At 38.0% G+C, this 16938-nt stretch overlaps 5 protein-coding genes across 5 annotated transcripts; 1 reads left to right on the top strand and 4 right to left on the bottom strand.

The window, feature by feature from the left end:
• LOC18597689 lies at nt 814-4367 on the bottom strand. Its single transcript, XM_018121492.1, has one exon. The coding sequence runs from the start codon at nt 4094-4096 to the stop codon at nt 3086-3088; it is 1011 nt and encodes a 336-aa protein (XP_017976981.1). The 5' UTR covers nt 4097-4367; the 3' UTR covers nt 814-3085.
• LOC18597688 lies at nt 5207-6267 on the bottom strand. Its single transcript, XM_018120876.1, has one exon. It carries the CDS (start codon nt 6265-6267, stop codon nt 5311-5313), a length of 957 nt encoding a protein of 318 aa, XP_017976365.1. The 3' UTR covers nt 5207-5310.
• LOC18597687 lies at nt 7817-8945 on the bottom strand. The gene has a single exon (XM_018122109.1). It carries the CDS (start codon nt 8465-8467, stop codon nt 7919-7921), a length of 549 nt encoding a protein of 182 aa, XP_017977598.1. The 5' UTR covers nt 8468-8945; the 3' UTR covers nt 7817-7918.
• Nucleotides 8962-12247, top strand: LOC18597686 (uracil phosphoribosyltransferase). The gene is made up of 12 exons (XM_007026845.2): nt 8962-9177; nt 9320-9427; nt 9535-9613; nt 9737-9795; nt 9973-10050; nt 10160-10241; nt 10499-10547; nt 10820-10881; nt 11145-11212; nt 11699-11754; nt 11845-11892; nt 11978-12247. Exons 1-12 carry the CDS (start codon nt 9046-9048, stop codon nt 12027-12029), a joined length of 873 nt encoding a protein of 290 aa, XP_007026907.2. The 5' UTR covers nt 8962-9045; the 3' UTR covers nt 12030-12247.
• Nucleotides 12454-13282, bottom strand: LOC18597685 (glycine-rich protein DOT1). The gene is made up of 2 exons (XM_007026844.2): nt 13219-13282; nt 12454-12749 (listed from the first exon to the last, which is right to left on the bottom strand). The coding sequence occupies exons 1-2, from the start codon at nt 13280-13282 to the stop codon at nt 12454-12456; spliced, it is 360 nt and encodes a 119-aa protein (XP_007026906.2).

Raw genomic sequence — 16938 nt, 5'->3', positions numbered from 1 at the left:
TTCCTGATAAGGAGTGAGGATTAGATCGGTTCCATCAGTTCGATCTTAAATTTTAAATAATTAAAATTGATCGAATTTTATCTTAAAATCGAATATAGTTTGAATTGGTTTATCTAAACTCGTTTTAATTATTAATACATAATAAGCTTAAATGTCTTTAATTTAACCAAATACATATATATATATATATTATATAATATATTTTAAAATTTCTAAATATTAACATTCTGATTAATTAATATTAAAATAAAAAAATAAAATTAAACTAACTGAACTTATCGTCAATTGACATCGATCAATCATCCGATTGATGCTCACCCTTACTTACAATGATTTGCCTCTTAGCTATAAAAATTGCAGTACTGTTACATCATGGAGGTCCCTTTGGGAAAACAAATACGTTGAATGTTCTTAACAGAAATAATTCATGATGGAGAATTCACATGTAAACTTGAAAGTTTTAAGAGTTTGAAAGAAGAAAAGTCTGATTTTGCATCGTGTCCCTATGTATCTTCCTATGTCCAATCACCTAGCAACAGCTGCAACATATAAGTTTATAGTAATATCAAGCAAATGGAAAATTCCAAATCGAATTCAGTCCCTTCTGTTTGTCTTGTCACATGGTTTCATGTGGAAGAGGATTAGATTTTTATGGACCTATATTTTTTATGGATCTAATTAATATTCAAAATCATTTTATTAATTTTTCATATAAATAGCTAAATTTAGAAGTGTAAAAGAGGTTTTTTTTTGAATACATGTAAATATTGCAAGGGCAGCAAGCAAGCTCCAAAACCTTAAAATAATATTGTTTTGGTTGGACCAAAAATACATATGTTCCCCAAGATTTTGTACTATGTTTTATTGTACTAAAAATAAAATTGGATGCTTTCTCTTTCCAAAAGAGGGAGGGTTGTGCATGGCAATTGGCATGCCAAATTGCCAGAACAGTTCAGAAAAGACATGCACATGAACATGATGTTGCACATGGAAATGGAAAATCAGCCATATGGGAAAGTAAGTTTTGCAGGTTGCTTTGTAGCTGACCTTGACGACCAGACGCTTCACGTTTTTGATGAAAGCTCGATTAAATTCCATGGAATCCAGAGAGAAGGGACAATGCCTCGATATTTCTCAAGGAAGCAGTCTTGTCCTTTTTGCCGCGTCAAAATATGCAGCGATTAGATAGTGAGGATGACCAGAAGACGATTTCTTTTGTTTCTTTTTTTCTATTATTTTCTGAGTTAATGTTGGTGAGGCGACTCGTAGGCGTTGGGTGTTCTTTCACAAATCACCCTGATTAGTTTCCAACATTTATACCCTCCAATCATTAGGGTGAGAGAGAAACAACGCCGACGATGGAGCAATCGCCACGTACTGCAGGGCCCCCCCTGGTAGACGACAAAACAAGGTTGCCAGCAAAATTCATTGAACGATCTTTAAGCACCAGAAAGTCGTGCTTAAAGGCTGTTTTTTAAGTCTTCACGGCTTCCTTTAACACTTTATATCTGCTCTCAAGGTGCAGATACACCCCAGGAATATTCCATTTGCCCAGTTTCTTCACCCAACAGCTGATCAGAGTCCTTGTCTGAGCCTTTCAGAAGCGGAAGCGTGCAATAAAGCTTGCCAGGAACAACCCTTGGTTTCCCCAGCCGAAAGTTTTCAGGAGCAAAAAAAAAGTGTTTTTCAGTAATTTCAATGTCGTGGCAGATCTAAATTCACATGACGTGTTTGATTTGTTTGCAGAGCTAGGAAGGGACAGATTTCCATTTGATTCTTCAATACGGTGGCCATCCGACTGCATAAAACAATGATTAGGGTCATTTAGAATGATTTCTTTATCTTGTGATTGAATCCACCAATCTGCTCTTTCCATCAAAATATATTGAACTTAAAAAAACCATTCAACTTTATGCTTTTATGACTAGCAACAATAAAAAACTCATCAAAAAGCATGATTCAACATAATCTGTCATCATAAAATTATAACAATGATGAAAAAAACACCAAAACGAGGTATCAAATGATACTGCCTACTGTTTGTTGAGAGCAATTTCAGGCATGGTTGGTGTCGTTTCCAGGAGTCTAAAAGACAATGTTGATGGTCTTCTGGCAAAGCATTTCTCCCTTGGGGTACCCTTTAATTTGTATAATATGAGGGATGTTTAATTCCTTTACGGTGTTGATTGCAGATTTGTAACGTAATGTTTATGATTACCTGCTTCATATATACACTATAATTATCATTGATAGCATGCATTTAGCAAAAAACGGGTTGCTTTAGAGGAGTGAAAGGGCCTGTTCAGAACCTAAAAACTAGTAGATTTATTTCACTTTTGCAAGGGAAGGCGACATTTCAATTTGATTTTTAACTAGAAAAACATAAGGGAAAAGGTTTGGGGTAAAGACATAGTGCCTGGATAAGGCCTGTTACTGTAAGGAATCGTGTCAATACAGCAAAGCATGCTAGGACATAACAAGTCAACAACCACCTTAAAACGATACCTGCCAGTTGGCCTAATTCTTGTGGAGGAACCATAAAAATGGGGTAGACGGTAGACACGTAGGGTAAACACTAAGACAGTAAGGCTTTAAACATTAGAACAGTCGTAGGTGATAGGCCCGCATCCGATATTCACCACAAATTTCAGGAATGGCCATATGCACACCAGACGTTTGCCTGGCCTTTCTCTTTTGTCAGTAGCTCAAGTGTGGTGCCAATTCAACCAGCAGAGAATTTGACCAAGACCTGGGAATAGCTGGCCCAGAATTGGAGAAGTTGGGCCAGACACAAGAGAGATGAGCTAAGAAATCTAGACTCAAGCCGGATCCAACTCTGGCTACCGGTTGAATTGTCAGCAACATTAGAAGGGGAGCCAAGTCTGACACTGTGATGAAAAATAGGTGTAGAAGATTGGGGAAGTCCGAAGTCTGTCATGCTTCTCTTATTTCCTTCTCTCAAATTCTAAATGCAGAAATAAATTTGTTTCATAGCTTGAAGTTACAATGTTTTGGCCTTCAAACCAAGAATAAATTAGATGCAAAGAAAGCAACTGAAACTCCAATGCTCTTATGAGCTGCTCGATCACCAAAAGATGGTTCCAAACACCACGTTAGTAACCACTCCAAGAGCCAGTTGCCCAGCTATTGCATACATATTCTTTCGATTCTTTCCCCCAACTCCCTGAACTTGACTACTACATTGCGGATGATTGTTGAGGTGATATCCGCCCGAGCTGGAGGGGGTTCCATAGCCATGAGCAGAAGGCCTGTAACCATACGCAGAATAAGGAGGTGGTGGAATGGCACCATAGCCATATGCATAATAAGGCGAAGATGGTGGTGGTGGTGGTGGTGGTTGAATGGCTCCATAGCCATAAACATAATAAGGCGAAGCTGATGATGATGGTGGTGGCGGAATGGCCCCATAGCCATAAGCATTATAAAGAGACGGAGCTGATGGTGATGGTGGTGGCGGAATGGCCCCATAGCCATAAGCATTACAAAGATACGGAGCTGATGGTGATGGTGGTGGAACTGGGCTTTTCAAAGATCGAGAGGTTGACGTTGACGTCGCCTCCTCCTCACAAGGTGCTAAAACACACTCAAGGTGAAGATCAAAACAGCAAATCCCACACCTATAATGCCAAGACGTGCATGTATCTTTGCAGACCATACACCTACCAGGCACCGATCCTTGCAGCCTCAAAGGATGCTCCTTATGCATCACGTGCCGTATATATTCAGGCAATTTGGTACAAAGAGGGTGCACATCGAATTCGCATAGCCTGCACTGATAGAAAATCCCTTGGACAGGGTCGCCGCACAAGTCACAGAAACGCTCGTTCTGCAGGGACGTAGCCTGTGGCTTGCTAACGACGAGTTTCAGATCATGTTCGTGCATAAAAGAAGAGAGCTCCAAAGGGCAGGTGGCACAGTGATCGTGGAGATCAAAATCGCAGGACTCACATCCATACCTTGTGCCAACACCTAGAGTCCTACAACCATCGCAGACAAACTCTGTCCTTGCGTCAACTTCTGTTAATGGATGGTCATGGGTGAAATGTTGTACAGTCTTCTGTGGTAATGAAGCCATCTCTCTCTATCTGTGTAAGGGCTTGCTATTTGGGAGTTTATATATAAATATTGAAGTTGAAAATTGAATCGGTTACAGTTTCTATAGATCTGTGCAAAGGCTTATAGAGTTTTATATGTGGAGGATGATTGAATTAGTCCAAGCTTCACAGAAAAGCAGTGTTAACTTTCAGAAGGAAGCAGTCTTGCCGAGTTTAATACTCTTTACTATCACGTGATTGTGTAGTACTTTACTAGGAAATAGCAGTCAAAAAACACGCTTGGAGTGTCTAAGGGGATATACAGAGAATCTTATTATTACATTAAATTCATATTTATATTATATTCTCAAAGCTAGATTAATGGCTTACTTGGTATTCAATGAATTTTTCATATTTACTTGATATTCTCAAAACTCGTTTTGGCCCTTCTTTTTGCTATGTGGACGAGGTCAATACAACATTTACACCATGTACAAACAATATATCACTACTATCACAACTGTCACTTGTCTGAAAGCAAAAGAGACATATAATCTATAACACATATAAAAGATAACTGTTTGAAATATCTTGTGTTCTACTTGTTTGGTATTGTAACCCCATATTCTCTAAGCTTGTCATATAATTTTGTTTCAATTTGTTTTTTTAACAGTAATAATCGGGCCATGTATCAGGTTTTAGGTGATTGAATTGGAATAATTTATATTTTGTTTCTTTGGTTTGTAACAAGATCATGCTTTATGTCTTGGGTTTGTAAAGCTCGAACTGGCCTGCTTGTTTCAGACCAGGTCAAGTATCCCCTTTGATACTTAATAAAGTTTTCTTTTGATGGAAAAGGGAAATATTATAATGGCCTGGTCATGTTCCCAATATTCCAACAGTCGTTTTCCACAGACTTTTAGCTTCGAGAATTTGATGAAAATTAGTTGCAGAAAATTGGAGAAGTCCCAACTCTGTCATGCTTCTATTATTTCTTTGTCTCAAATTCTAACTTTAAAATGATCAAAAGAAAAGAAAGAAATAATCCAGAAGTACAAAGAACCAATTCCTGATACCTCCAGAAATTTATACATTTTTTCTAATAGCTTGAAATTGCAATGTTTTGGCCTTCAAACAAAGAGAAAAATTAGATGCAACTGAAACTCCAATGCTCTTATTAGCTTGAAACGCAGGTTCCAAACACCACGTTACTAAGTACTCCGAGAGTTAGGTTCCCAGCAATTGCGTACATTCTCTATCGAAATTTTCCCCAACCTCCGTGACCTTGACTGTCACTATGCGGATGGCTATTGACGTTATACCTGCCCGAGCTAGGAGGGATTCCATAGCCATGAGGATGAGGACCAAAATACGGTGGTGCAAGAGGGACTCCGTAACCATACTCAAAATAAGGAGGTGGTGGTATGGCCCCATAGACACCGTGACCTTGACTGTTACCATGCGGATGGCTATTGACGTTATACCCGCCCGAGCTAGAGGGGATTCCATAGCCATGAGGATGAGGACCAAAATACGGGGGTGCAAGAGGGACTCCGTAACCATAAGCAAAATAAGGAGGTGGTGGTATGGCCCCAGAGCCATAAGCATAACAAGCATCAAAAGAAGGCGAAGCTGATGGTGATGGTGGTGGTGGAACTGGTCTTTTCAAAGATGGAGGCGTTGGCGTTGACGTCTCCGCCACCTCACAAGGTGCTAAGACACACTCAAAGTGAATATCAAAACAGCAAAGCCCACATCTATAATGCCAAGACGGGCATGTGTCTTTGCAGACCATGCACCAACCAGGCACAGATCGTTGCAGCCTCAAAGGATGATCCTTATGCATCACGTGCCGTACATATTCAGGCAATTGGGTACAAAGAGGGTGCACATCGAATTCGCATAGCTTGCAGTGATAGAAAATCCCTTCGATAGGGTCGCCGCACAAGTCACAGAAACGCCCGTTCTGGCACGCAGCCTGTGGCCTGAAAACGACGAGTTTGAGATCATGTTCGTGCATAAAAGAAGAGAGCTCCGAAGGGCAGGTGGCACAGTGATCATGGAGATCAAAATGGCAGGATTCACATCGATACCTTGTGCCAATACCTAGAGTCCTGCAACCATCGCAGAGGAACTCTGTGTCGGCGTAAACTTCTGTTAATGGATGGCTATGGGTGAAATGTTGCATAGTTTTCTTTGATAATGGAGTCATCTCTCTCTATCTTTGCAAGGGCTTGCCATTGCGAGCTTATATATATTGAACATTTGAAAGTTACATGTTGAGGATGATTGAATTGGTTAAAGCTTGACAGAGTCGTCTGAGTGCGAGTTTGAACTTCTATGAGTTATTGTGCCTATGGCTACTGACTTTCAGAGCGAAGCAGTCCTCCCAAGTTTAAAGATTCTTTTTACTGTTAAACACGTTACCGTGTCCTGTTGACACAGTTGATTAACTAATAAGTACTACTAGCCATTTGTGTTTACTTTGAGAAACTTCTAGTTTGAATAGCTCACACTTGCCCTAAATTCACCTTCAAATTAAGCATCGAAAATGCAAGTTTGGGTAAAACGCGTTTAAATATAATTATACGTTAGACGAATTAAGGATATCTTGGACATATAAATATAATAAAAAAAATTTTACTTATTATTAATTGATATTTGTCTAAAATTTTCAATGTTGTCCTCGTTCATTTGCCTATTCGTAAATCCTCCTTTCCTGATTCTTTTGGAGCGTTAACATCAATATTTATTGGAAAAAGGAAGTAAAAGATGATAGTTGCCCATGGAACATGGCCATTTTCATGAAATGTCTAGCCCTTCAACATGTTTGTTCCAATTCTCTCGAGTTTTTGATTAAGACGACTTCTACTATTTTAGTATTAACCAATTTGTAGTTTTTTAGGGTTTGGTGCAACCATTTGAGAGAGAAATTCTTTTAAAACGACAAGTTGTTAAATGTTTGACATTATTACTATGCTAATTTGTAACATATTATATGCACACTGTCAATGGCAACAAGCATATGTAGTTGCAGAGTCAATGATTTCAAGAGAGTCGCGAGTCGAGATGGAAACAAAATCTTCATATGCATCTCAAATTTGGAGAAAATGAAATTTCATTTACCAAGAAATAAAGACTTTGCTTTTATTTGCTCCATGATCAGCATTTGCAATAAGTAATTATGAACATGTACCAATTAAAACGATGAACAGTTACTGTTTACCAAGCAAGGTCAAGGGTCAATGGAGGTTGCAGAAGCCCTGACTGTTAGGCTTGCCTGTGGACTTATCAAGAGAGAGGGGTGAGGTAAAGTTTTGATTCATCTAATAATTTGAATTGTCTGAAGGCTCAATAAAAGTTGAAAACAAAAGCTATTGAGAAGGTTCCTAATTCGTCAACAGAGAGAAGTAAATAATCACAGACTGAATTGTTGGGAAGATAGGAAAGTATATTTATTGATCGCATTGATTATTTGTTCATTTATTGCACAAAAATTATGTCAAACATATTCTAACTCAAATTAGAGTGTTGGTCTTTAATTGTTGACAATAAAAGTAGGTAACATAGATCAACAAAGCCTAAATCCCTTTTGGTAAATAGCTAGCATTCAAGTGTTACATTGAACTACAGACAATTCAAATCTAAATCTGAATGCAGGGGATATGGATCAGATCAGACATCTATGACTATGGTCCTAAGGGAAAGACAGAGCAAAAAACACATGAACAAAAACTAACATTCAAGCCCTATGAAAACACTTGCAGGGGACAATTCTTTTTTATATTCCTTTGTCCTGAGTTTGATGTTTGAAGAAACATATATTGGTGGAATATTTAGGAATCATTCCAGGAGAGATTCCATTATTCTCCAAAAACAATCAAGCTTTTCTTGTTCCTATCACCCTGAACCTGACTGCTAGAGTTAGTAGGAAAGATCCTAGAAGCATAAGGAACAAAATAAGGACGTATAAAAGGAAGCCCATAAGCATAAGGTGGTCGAGGAAGAGCCACAGGAGCACAAGAAAAACAAGGTGCCCTTGGTGGCGGGGCTTCTGGTGGCAGGAATCTAGGCGTTGGCGTATCAGAAGGTAAAACACAATCAAGGCGAAGATCAAAGCAGCAAAGTTCACATCTATAACGGCAGGACGTGCACATAGCTTTGCAAACCAGGCACCAACCAGGGTGAAATGACCGCACCTTCAAGAGGTGATTCAGATGCATCACGTGCCTGACATGTTCGGGCAATTTGGTGCAAATAGGGTGCATGCACATCAGAGTCGCATAGCTCAGCCCATCAACCAGGTCGCAACAGACATTGCAGGCATGAATCTTTTGGCGGGTGGCTTGTGGTGGGTTGCGAAGCACAAGGTTGAGCTTGTATGCATGAAAGAGGAGAACACCGTGGGGCATGCGCTGCAGTGTTCACGGAGATCAAAATCACACCATCGCATCGGTACCTGGCGCCGAAAATTTTTTACATTCACTTTTGCATTTTCTCTCTTTCAAACACGGAAAATGCTAAAAAACTTTTTCGAATAGTATTTTCGTAACTGAATTATCCATTAGCAAAGAAATCTCTTTACATTCTTGCAAAAGGATAAGTAGAAAGCATTATGAAACATTTCAAACAGATCTTCTTCTTGTTTGTTTTTTTTGCACACAAATAACCTTAGTATGTATTCTTTGTGATGAAATTCCTACGAATCCTCGCCTAGTCCTGGATTACATGGAAAAAGGGTGAAGCTCATGCAATGCAAAAGGGAGCCCATCCAGAAACCCAAGACAGAACCCAAATCTCCTTGAACTTTTGAGACCCAAAAGAGATGAAAGGGTAGCCCAGGAAGGTTCCGAACTGGACCCAGAAATCTGATCCAAAAGAGACAGCAATGCCGAAAAAAGAAAAGGGTTTATCGCGGAAAGGAGAAAGCAATTCCAACTACACTAGGCTAGGCTACAATTGGCCTGGGGAGATCGAAATCATCGGATGTATGGCGTGCCGCATTAATTTTAGTCTCCGGTGTTCGTCCTCCGATACGCCGCGTTTCGTTCCAACATGTCACCCCTGCAAAAACCCTACTCTCCTCCTTCCTCCTTTTAAACCCCACAGCAATCCCATTAAGGTAATTTTGCTTCTAATTTATTCCCTCATTAAATTCAATCTCCTTCTCCCATCTACTTTATTTATTCTACTTCCTTTTCAACAAAAGAACGCGTTTCTTTTATCAATTTCTCCACTAATCTTCCCCTCTTGGTTCGTCAAAGCTTTCTTTTTCGAGTTCTCGGTGGCTGCGGAGGCGGAGGATGGGCTTTGTGACGGTGAATTCCCATATGGCCACCGAGGAAAAGCCTGTTTCAGAGGATAGGATGCTTGTCAGTTTCCTTCGTTCTCTTTTGTTTTTTGTTTGAATGAAACGACGCAGTTTTTCTGTTTTGGATTTTGGGTTGATTTTTTTATATATATATATATTCTCTTTCAGGTGTTTGTGCCTCCACATCCGTTAATTAAGCACTGGATTTCGGTTTTGAGAAATGAGCAAACCCCTTGCCCCATTTTCAGTGAGTTTAGCTAAAAGTTTGATTCTTTTTAGCTTTGACTTATCTGGGTCAGTTGCAAAATCTTTTCTTTTTAATTATATTAGATGTTTAAGATCTCGATTTCTTTCTTTTCTGTGGTATTAGGAAATGCTATGGCTGAGTTGGGTAGGCTACTTATATATGAAGCTTCAAGGGATTGGTTGGTAAGTTATTGCATTGTGCATGCTTTTATTTCTTTGTTTGTTTCAAAATATCCAACTTCTTACATTTTTGTTTTGGGCAAAATTTTCTCTGTGTGTATCTTTACCTGCTAAATTGTATTGGCATCAAGATGTGTTCTTTTAGTGGAACTTATATATGTTGGGGTTTACTGCTGCCAGCCTACTGTAGCAGGGGAGATTCAATCACCAATGGCTATTGCTTCAGTAGAATTTGTTGATCCAAGGGAACCTGTAGCGGTTTGTTTTTACGACCAGCTTTTAGACTCCTGATGTCTCTCTGAATTGGTTGAGCGGAAGGTTATGTCGAGCCAGCAACTAATGCTTTATTCTTTTTTAAGTTTCTCAGATTGTTCCAATCTTGAGAGCTGGACTTTCTCTGGCAGAACACGCATCATCCATTTTGCCGGCTACAAAAACATACCATTTAGGTAAAGTTGATGCATATAAAGTATGAGAGGAGAGATAGTGCATATTGATATATTTCTGATATTGTTTTTACAATCTTTAAGTTTTTCCCCTCCGCCCCCCAACTCATGAAAAATGATATAGTTCATTTGTTTGAAAGTTTCTTCATTTTGGCTTTTGTTACTACTTGGTCTTCAAGACAGTAGCTTTATCCCTTCATGTTCTTTATGTGGCCAACCAGTTTAGTTGTTTATGATTATTCATGGTTTTGTGAATGAAGGGGTAAGCAGAGATGAAGAGACACTGTTGCCAACAGTTTACCTAAATAAGTAAGAATTTACTTCACTTCTCTTTGTATATTATGTGGTTCCTACCTCCTAGTGTTTTGAAAGCATGATAAATTGGAATGTTACCTTCTAGTTGAAGGATCCTTTCTGTGCAGTAGAAATCCATTTTTGAACTGTACCATCCTATTTTGGTCAGCTCCATTTCATCCTTTTGCTTTCCTTTGGTGCTGGCTTAATTTCTAGCTGGGTCTCATTATGGGCTGTTTACCAATTTATGTTCGGGTGTGTGTAACTTATGTTAATGTCTGCTGTAGGTTGCCTGACAAATTTCCTGCAGGATCTCGAGTTTTTGTGGTAGATCCAATGTTGGCAACAGGTACTAATCTTCATGTAACTGTTGGAAATCTTATGTTATATCCATCCTGTATAACTATAAAGTTTTATGACATTTTTTCCTCATATTTCATTCAAAGTAAAGGAAATCATTGATTTTTGCATTCAAAGTAAAGGAAATCCTTGTAGCAGTGCAGCACAAATTGTTAGATTTGTATGCATTGTGCTTTTAAGTGATTGTTTGTCCTTAGACTGAGGTTGATTCTGTTACACTCCTTTTGCTAATTTTCTTGTTAAAAATTTCAGGTGGCACAATTGTGGCAGCACTTGACCTCTTAAAGGAACGTGGAATTGACAACAAGCAAATGAAAGTGGTAAATAATTTAAAAGATTCCTTTCTGTTTTCAGTTGGATTTTTATTTTAGAAGTTCTTTGGAATGCTTTTGCAGTGTTATAGATTTCAGTTTATGATACACTTGGACTGCATTCCCACATTGTTACTAATGCATTAATTTTATGATATCAAATTCTTATTGCATCAGGCTGAATTGCTTTTAATAATTTCTTCTTTTGTTCACATGTTCTTGATTCAACATAGATATAAATTAGAAGGCCATGACCTTTCTGGGAAGTTTTTATACACCCCCTACAGAAACTTCTGTTAGGTCGAACCCCTGTTATTCTCCAAGCCTCAGCTATTAAATTTCCCCCATTGCAAGCATTTGCAGATGGGGAAGACTCTAGATCAGATATGATTAAATTGTTTATTCTTTCCCATCTTCGACTACTTAAACAGTAACAGCCATTTCTATATACATTTTTATGCCAAAATACTAATGAATGGAGCTACTCTATTACAGATATCTGCTGTGGCAGCTCCGCCAGCCCTTCAAAAGCTCAGCGAGAAATTCCCCGGGTAATTAAAGTTTGAATATGATATCCACGTGTAGAAAACTTGAGCAGTTCTACAGCCATTTGAATTGTTTACTGGTTTTGTGGTTTTCAGGCTTCATGTGTATACTGGAATTATTGATCCCACCGTCAATGAGAAAGGGTAAGCTCTGTCTTCCCACAGGACTTGGCTTATGGATGTTGTGAACGGGTTGTATATTTAATAACTGTTGTTTGGGTGCTTTCAGGTTTATAATTCCGGGACTTGGCGATGCAGGAGATCGGAGCTATGGTACATGACATTTGAAGAGAAAAGCAAGAAAAAACACTATGTTCAATTTTGATTTGTTGAGCCTATCACCAAGTTTAAAAGGCTTGCTGAGTTTTTTAGGTAATTCTATTGGCAAACTTGCTTTGCAGATTTGTTTACTTCATAGTCAATGACTCTGTAAAAGAAATTGCGTTGTACGGGTAAATGTTTATTGGCTTTAGCCTTTATGTCTTACTATCGTAGTAAACAAAACAAAAGCATATTTGGTGGATTTCATTGACTAAAAGAACCATAAGAATGAAAAGACGAAGTGAATATGGTTCTTACACTAAGTAAATACTTGAAACAAACTTGTGTGAAGCTAATAATAATTTTCTACAAACAAAGAAAGAGGCTAGCCGGAACTTGAGCTCAACGTAGCAATAGCATCACCACACACCAGATATCCAGCTTTTAGCAAGCACCTGCTCTGCCTCCACCTACTCCTGCCCCACCATCACAACCCCCTGCACCTCCTCCTCCACCCCAACCACCAGCGTCACTGTCACAGCCACCGAAGCCCCCTCCTTCAGTACCACCACCATCACCACCACCACCAGAACCGAAGTGTTCACCTCCACCATGACCTTCGTTATACCCAGTTAGGCTTCCATCGTGATTCTTTCTGGCAAAAAAGTTCCCCCAAAGCTTTTCTTCTATAGTACATGGATGGAATTCGTTTGACTTTTGTGATATCAGACTTGTACAGCCTGCTGAATAGTTGATGCTTAAGAAGTCATCGGTCAGACTGCCGGAGCTTCATAGATGGTTCTTCCATTTAGTTCTTTCTGTTACGAAAAGGAACCAACAAAGCTTCTTACACATTGGCCAAGATGGTTAAGGTTTCTGGTCCCATGTTTGCTTCATCATTTGCCTTTTTGTTTCCTTTCACGATACGTACACCAAAGCTGACAGAAATTGCAAGCTTTGACGTTTACAAACTGGACTTTGTCTTCTTTCCTGTCAACCATAGTCAATTGTTATTTGTCTTCCATGAAGGAATTGAAACACTTCCATTATCTAACAGATCAAACAATAAATCTTCTTAGTTGAAGAATCTAACCAAGGAGCTGCTTTAAATCAACATGTAATCACTACATCTGAATTCCTCAAAAGAAATCAAGCTTATTCCGACTTTTTTTTTTTTCTTTCAACATAAAGTCCTTGTTCGACAAGAACCTGACGCTTCCATGGAACCAGTCCCACTCCCCAGTGTCTCTTCCAAGCCGCTCTCAAACTTCATCGAGCACTGCAAAGCTCGCCTTACCTTCCTCTACTGAGGAAGAAGTCGGGAAATTTCAAGGAGGCCTTGGTGAAGGGTCAGAACAACGAAACGCTGAAAGAGATGATCTTGGCTGCCAATTATCTCAATTTTAAAGATCTTCTTGATATGCTGAACCAGACCGTGGCAGATAGGACCACGAACAAGAGTTTTTTGGGATGGTGTTGATCCTGCTGATGATTGATTGGTTTCAAGATAATGGTGCTTAAAGGTTCCATATGTTCGGATGATAATCAATTCAAAATTAAATCGTTTTTCACATATTTAATTGCTTGATTGGTGAAGCAATTAGCCCTTTAATTGTGATTTTATGCTGCAACCTGGTTAATTTTAGTGCTGGTTTTGTATTTGTTTGGTTAATCCTGGTAGGATTTTCTTGTTGGGTGTTTCTGGTTCTTAGAGACAAATATGTATCGTACTTAGAGTTGTCTGTTTTGTTTTCAACTGTTGCTTTATGTCTTTATGACTAAGCAGTTATTATATATAATCTTCTTTAAAATAGACCTCTAGATTATTAATAAAAGGATTTCCATTGATTGAGAAGAGAAAACATATAGACATCTTTGTATTGAAAAAAGAATAACATAAATGATCAACGATGCCATGGAATTATAAAGAATTGATCAACAACCTACCCTTAAACCTAGCGATTGTAACTATGCTCTGTAATCTAACCAGAGGTCCGCTTAAGATTCTACTCTTTCTTCTCATTTTGCTGACAGTATAGAAACAAGCTTTTATCTTTCAAACGAGCGCACCTTCCTGTCTTCCATGTGTGATTAGTCTCATCAGCAGCCACCACCACCACCACCATCACATCCGCCTCCGCCTACGCCGCCGCCGCCAAAACCACCTCCTGGATGTCTACCTCCAACAAAGACAGGAAGACCATCACCAGTAGGGGCAACTTTACCATATCGAACGAAGCAACCGAAACCAATTACCACAACCAGCACAACAAAGGTAAAAATAGTTAATATTATGAGCTCGAACGGCATCCTTTGTTTTCTGTTTTGCCAAGCAGGTATTGGTGAATAAGTTATCTATGGATCATCAAGCAGTGCTTTTTAGTTACAGGGGGGGGGGACGAAATGTCTCATACAAAGGCAAAATGTTACACGGATGTTGAAGTTTCAAACACAATAGTGATAGAATTCCATCAAACACAGGCTTTAAACATGAAGCTTGAAGGAAACTTCTTAGAATTAAATTCTATTTTGGAATTTTTCTGACCCTCGTGGACTTGCCTCGTCTTGGTCTAGGCATTGAGGCCTGGAGCTACGGTTGTAATATTCAATGCCAATTGATTCTACTCACCTTCTCAGGATATTTATGGGGATCTCAACTGTATCTGTAAAGGATGTTTAAAAGAAAAAAAAAACATTGACCGTAAATAGTATATGGTTTGGTGTTTTCTTATTCGTTATTTTAAATCATTTATCTAATTTTATATTATGAATAAAAAATTTTAACATTTAAATTATAAATTTAATTTACTTTTAAAATTTAAACTCTAACAACGGAAACAAATAATATAATGAAAAAAGTGACGTTAATATAAAAAATTTAATTAATATATAACACAAAATTATAAAAAGAGTACTAAGTAGAATAATAATGTTTTCATGTCTTTCCTTTTAATGATACTTTTAGAACTTTAATTATTCACAATACTAATATTAATGAAAATGTTAATAATGAAATTTATAAATAGCTTCACGTTTCATATGTTTTCCGTAAGAATGTCCATTGAAGAAGCTTGGCATTTCTGCGGCCTTCGACGTACGTGATCAGTCTTATTAACAGCCACCTCCTCCTCCACTGCCAAAACCACCTCCTCCCCAAGTGCTCATAGTAATATTTATATCTCCACCTCCACCTGATCCGCCATTGCCATGAGACCTGTGACCACCTCGACCAAAACCATTAGCGCCAACGCCATCAGAGGGACTACCCAAGGTTCCATCCTTTCTTTTTTGTTTCCTGTCTAACGTAGGATTGATGAACTACTTCTCCATTAATTCAACTCCCTTGATAGTTGGAGGCACATGAATTATTCTCTTATCTAATCAGTCCCATGCTTTTGCCACGAAAAACTATCAAAGGTAATGTGTTTGACTCTTGAAATGTACAAGAAATTGGTCAGGAACTTCTAATCAGGATTCTCATGCTGTATAAGTAATGAATTAAAAATGAAAATTCAATGAAAAAAATAATGGAGTTTACATGAAGCTTGGAGGAATTTTGTTGGAATTAAATTCCAATTTGGCATTTCTGATCCTCCTGGATTTGCCTCCCTACCCTGCTATGCATCTTCAAACAAGCAAAAAGAGCTGACTATTCTCCCCATGATTGGTCCAGGCATTGAGGCCTTGACTTGAAATATTCCATGCCAATAGTGTATAAAAGAAGAAAAATGAAAAAAAAATTGAATGATTTTTTCCTCCTTTAATATCTAGTTTGATTTTCTATTTCATAATTTTATATTGTATTTAATTTTTTAATATTAATAAAATATTCTAACCCTTAAATCATAAATCCCGAAACTTAAAGGCATCTCAACCCTTCGATATCGACAGCATTCACTAACATCGAGTGGTAGTTTTTTTGTAGAAAACTTTTTTTAAAAAAATATCAATAACATATAAATTAATATAAGCATGATGTTAATACAAAACATTTTCTGAACACATGATACAAAATTAAAAAAAAAAAAAACACCAAGTGAAACACTCAATGAGTATTCGAATATTTAGTTTATTAGTTGGTACATGATCTTCTATTTAAAAAATAAGATCTGAATCGCTCTTCTTCCAATTAAAAAAACCACTTAATAATTTTTATCTAAGTGAAAATACTCTTACAATTCGCTACTCATATATATAAATATATATTAAATTAGAAAATTGATCAATCATCAGCTCCATTTTTCATTAATAGTAATTTTTCTGTCATATGTTAATTCAATTTTATCTTAATTGTCTATCTTTTTAACTATAAAAAAAAATCAGCATATGCATTATATATCTTTAAGAAAAAAACTCCATAGTAGATTTTCTATATTTTGATGTTTTTTCCTTTTCTTCTTTTACTTTTTTTCCCTTTAATCAGACTTACAGAGTTTTAATTATTCACAATAATAAAATTAATGAGAATGTTAAATCTGCAAATAACCTCACATTTCATATCTTTTACGTGAAAATTAAGATTGGCATAACCATTTGACCTTCTACATATGTGATCAATCTCATTAACAGCCTCCACCACCACCTCCTCCTCCACCACCGCCACAACCACCTCCTCCCCAAGCGCCCATAGTCATGTTTATATCTCCACCTCCACCAAAGCCATGAGACACGTGACCACCTCGACCAAAGCCATGCCCACCACCACCATCAGAGCCCCCGTTGTTACCTGATCGACTAGTTTGGCAAGCATAAAGTACCAGCGCAAAGCAGCAAAATACAGAGAAAAAACATAACAAAAACCACCCAAGGTTCCATCATTATTCTTTTCGTTTATTGTCCACCGAAGGATTGATGAACTATTTCACTATTCAACTCCCTTTATAGTTGGAGCCACGATGAATCACCCTGTTGTCTTTTAATTCTTGCCTT

The sequence above is a fragment of the Theobroma cacao genome, chromosome 5 (genome assembly GCF_000208745.1).
Source record: "Theobroma cacao cultivar B97-61/B2 chromosome 5, Criollo_cocoa_genome_V2, whole genome shotgun sequence".
In the NCBI taxonomy this organism is placed as follows: Eukaryota; Viridiplantae; Streptophyta; class Magnoliopsida; order Malvales; family Malvaceae; genus Theobroma; species Theobroma cacao.
This window is presented reverse-complemented; position numbering and strand designations above follow the sequence as displayed.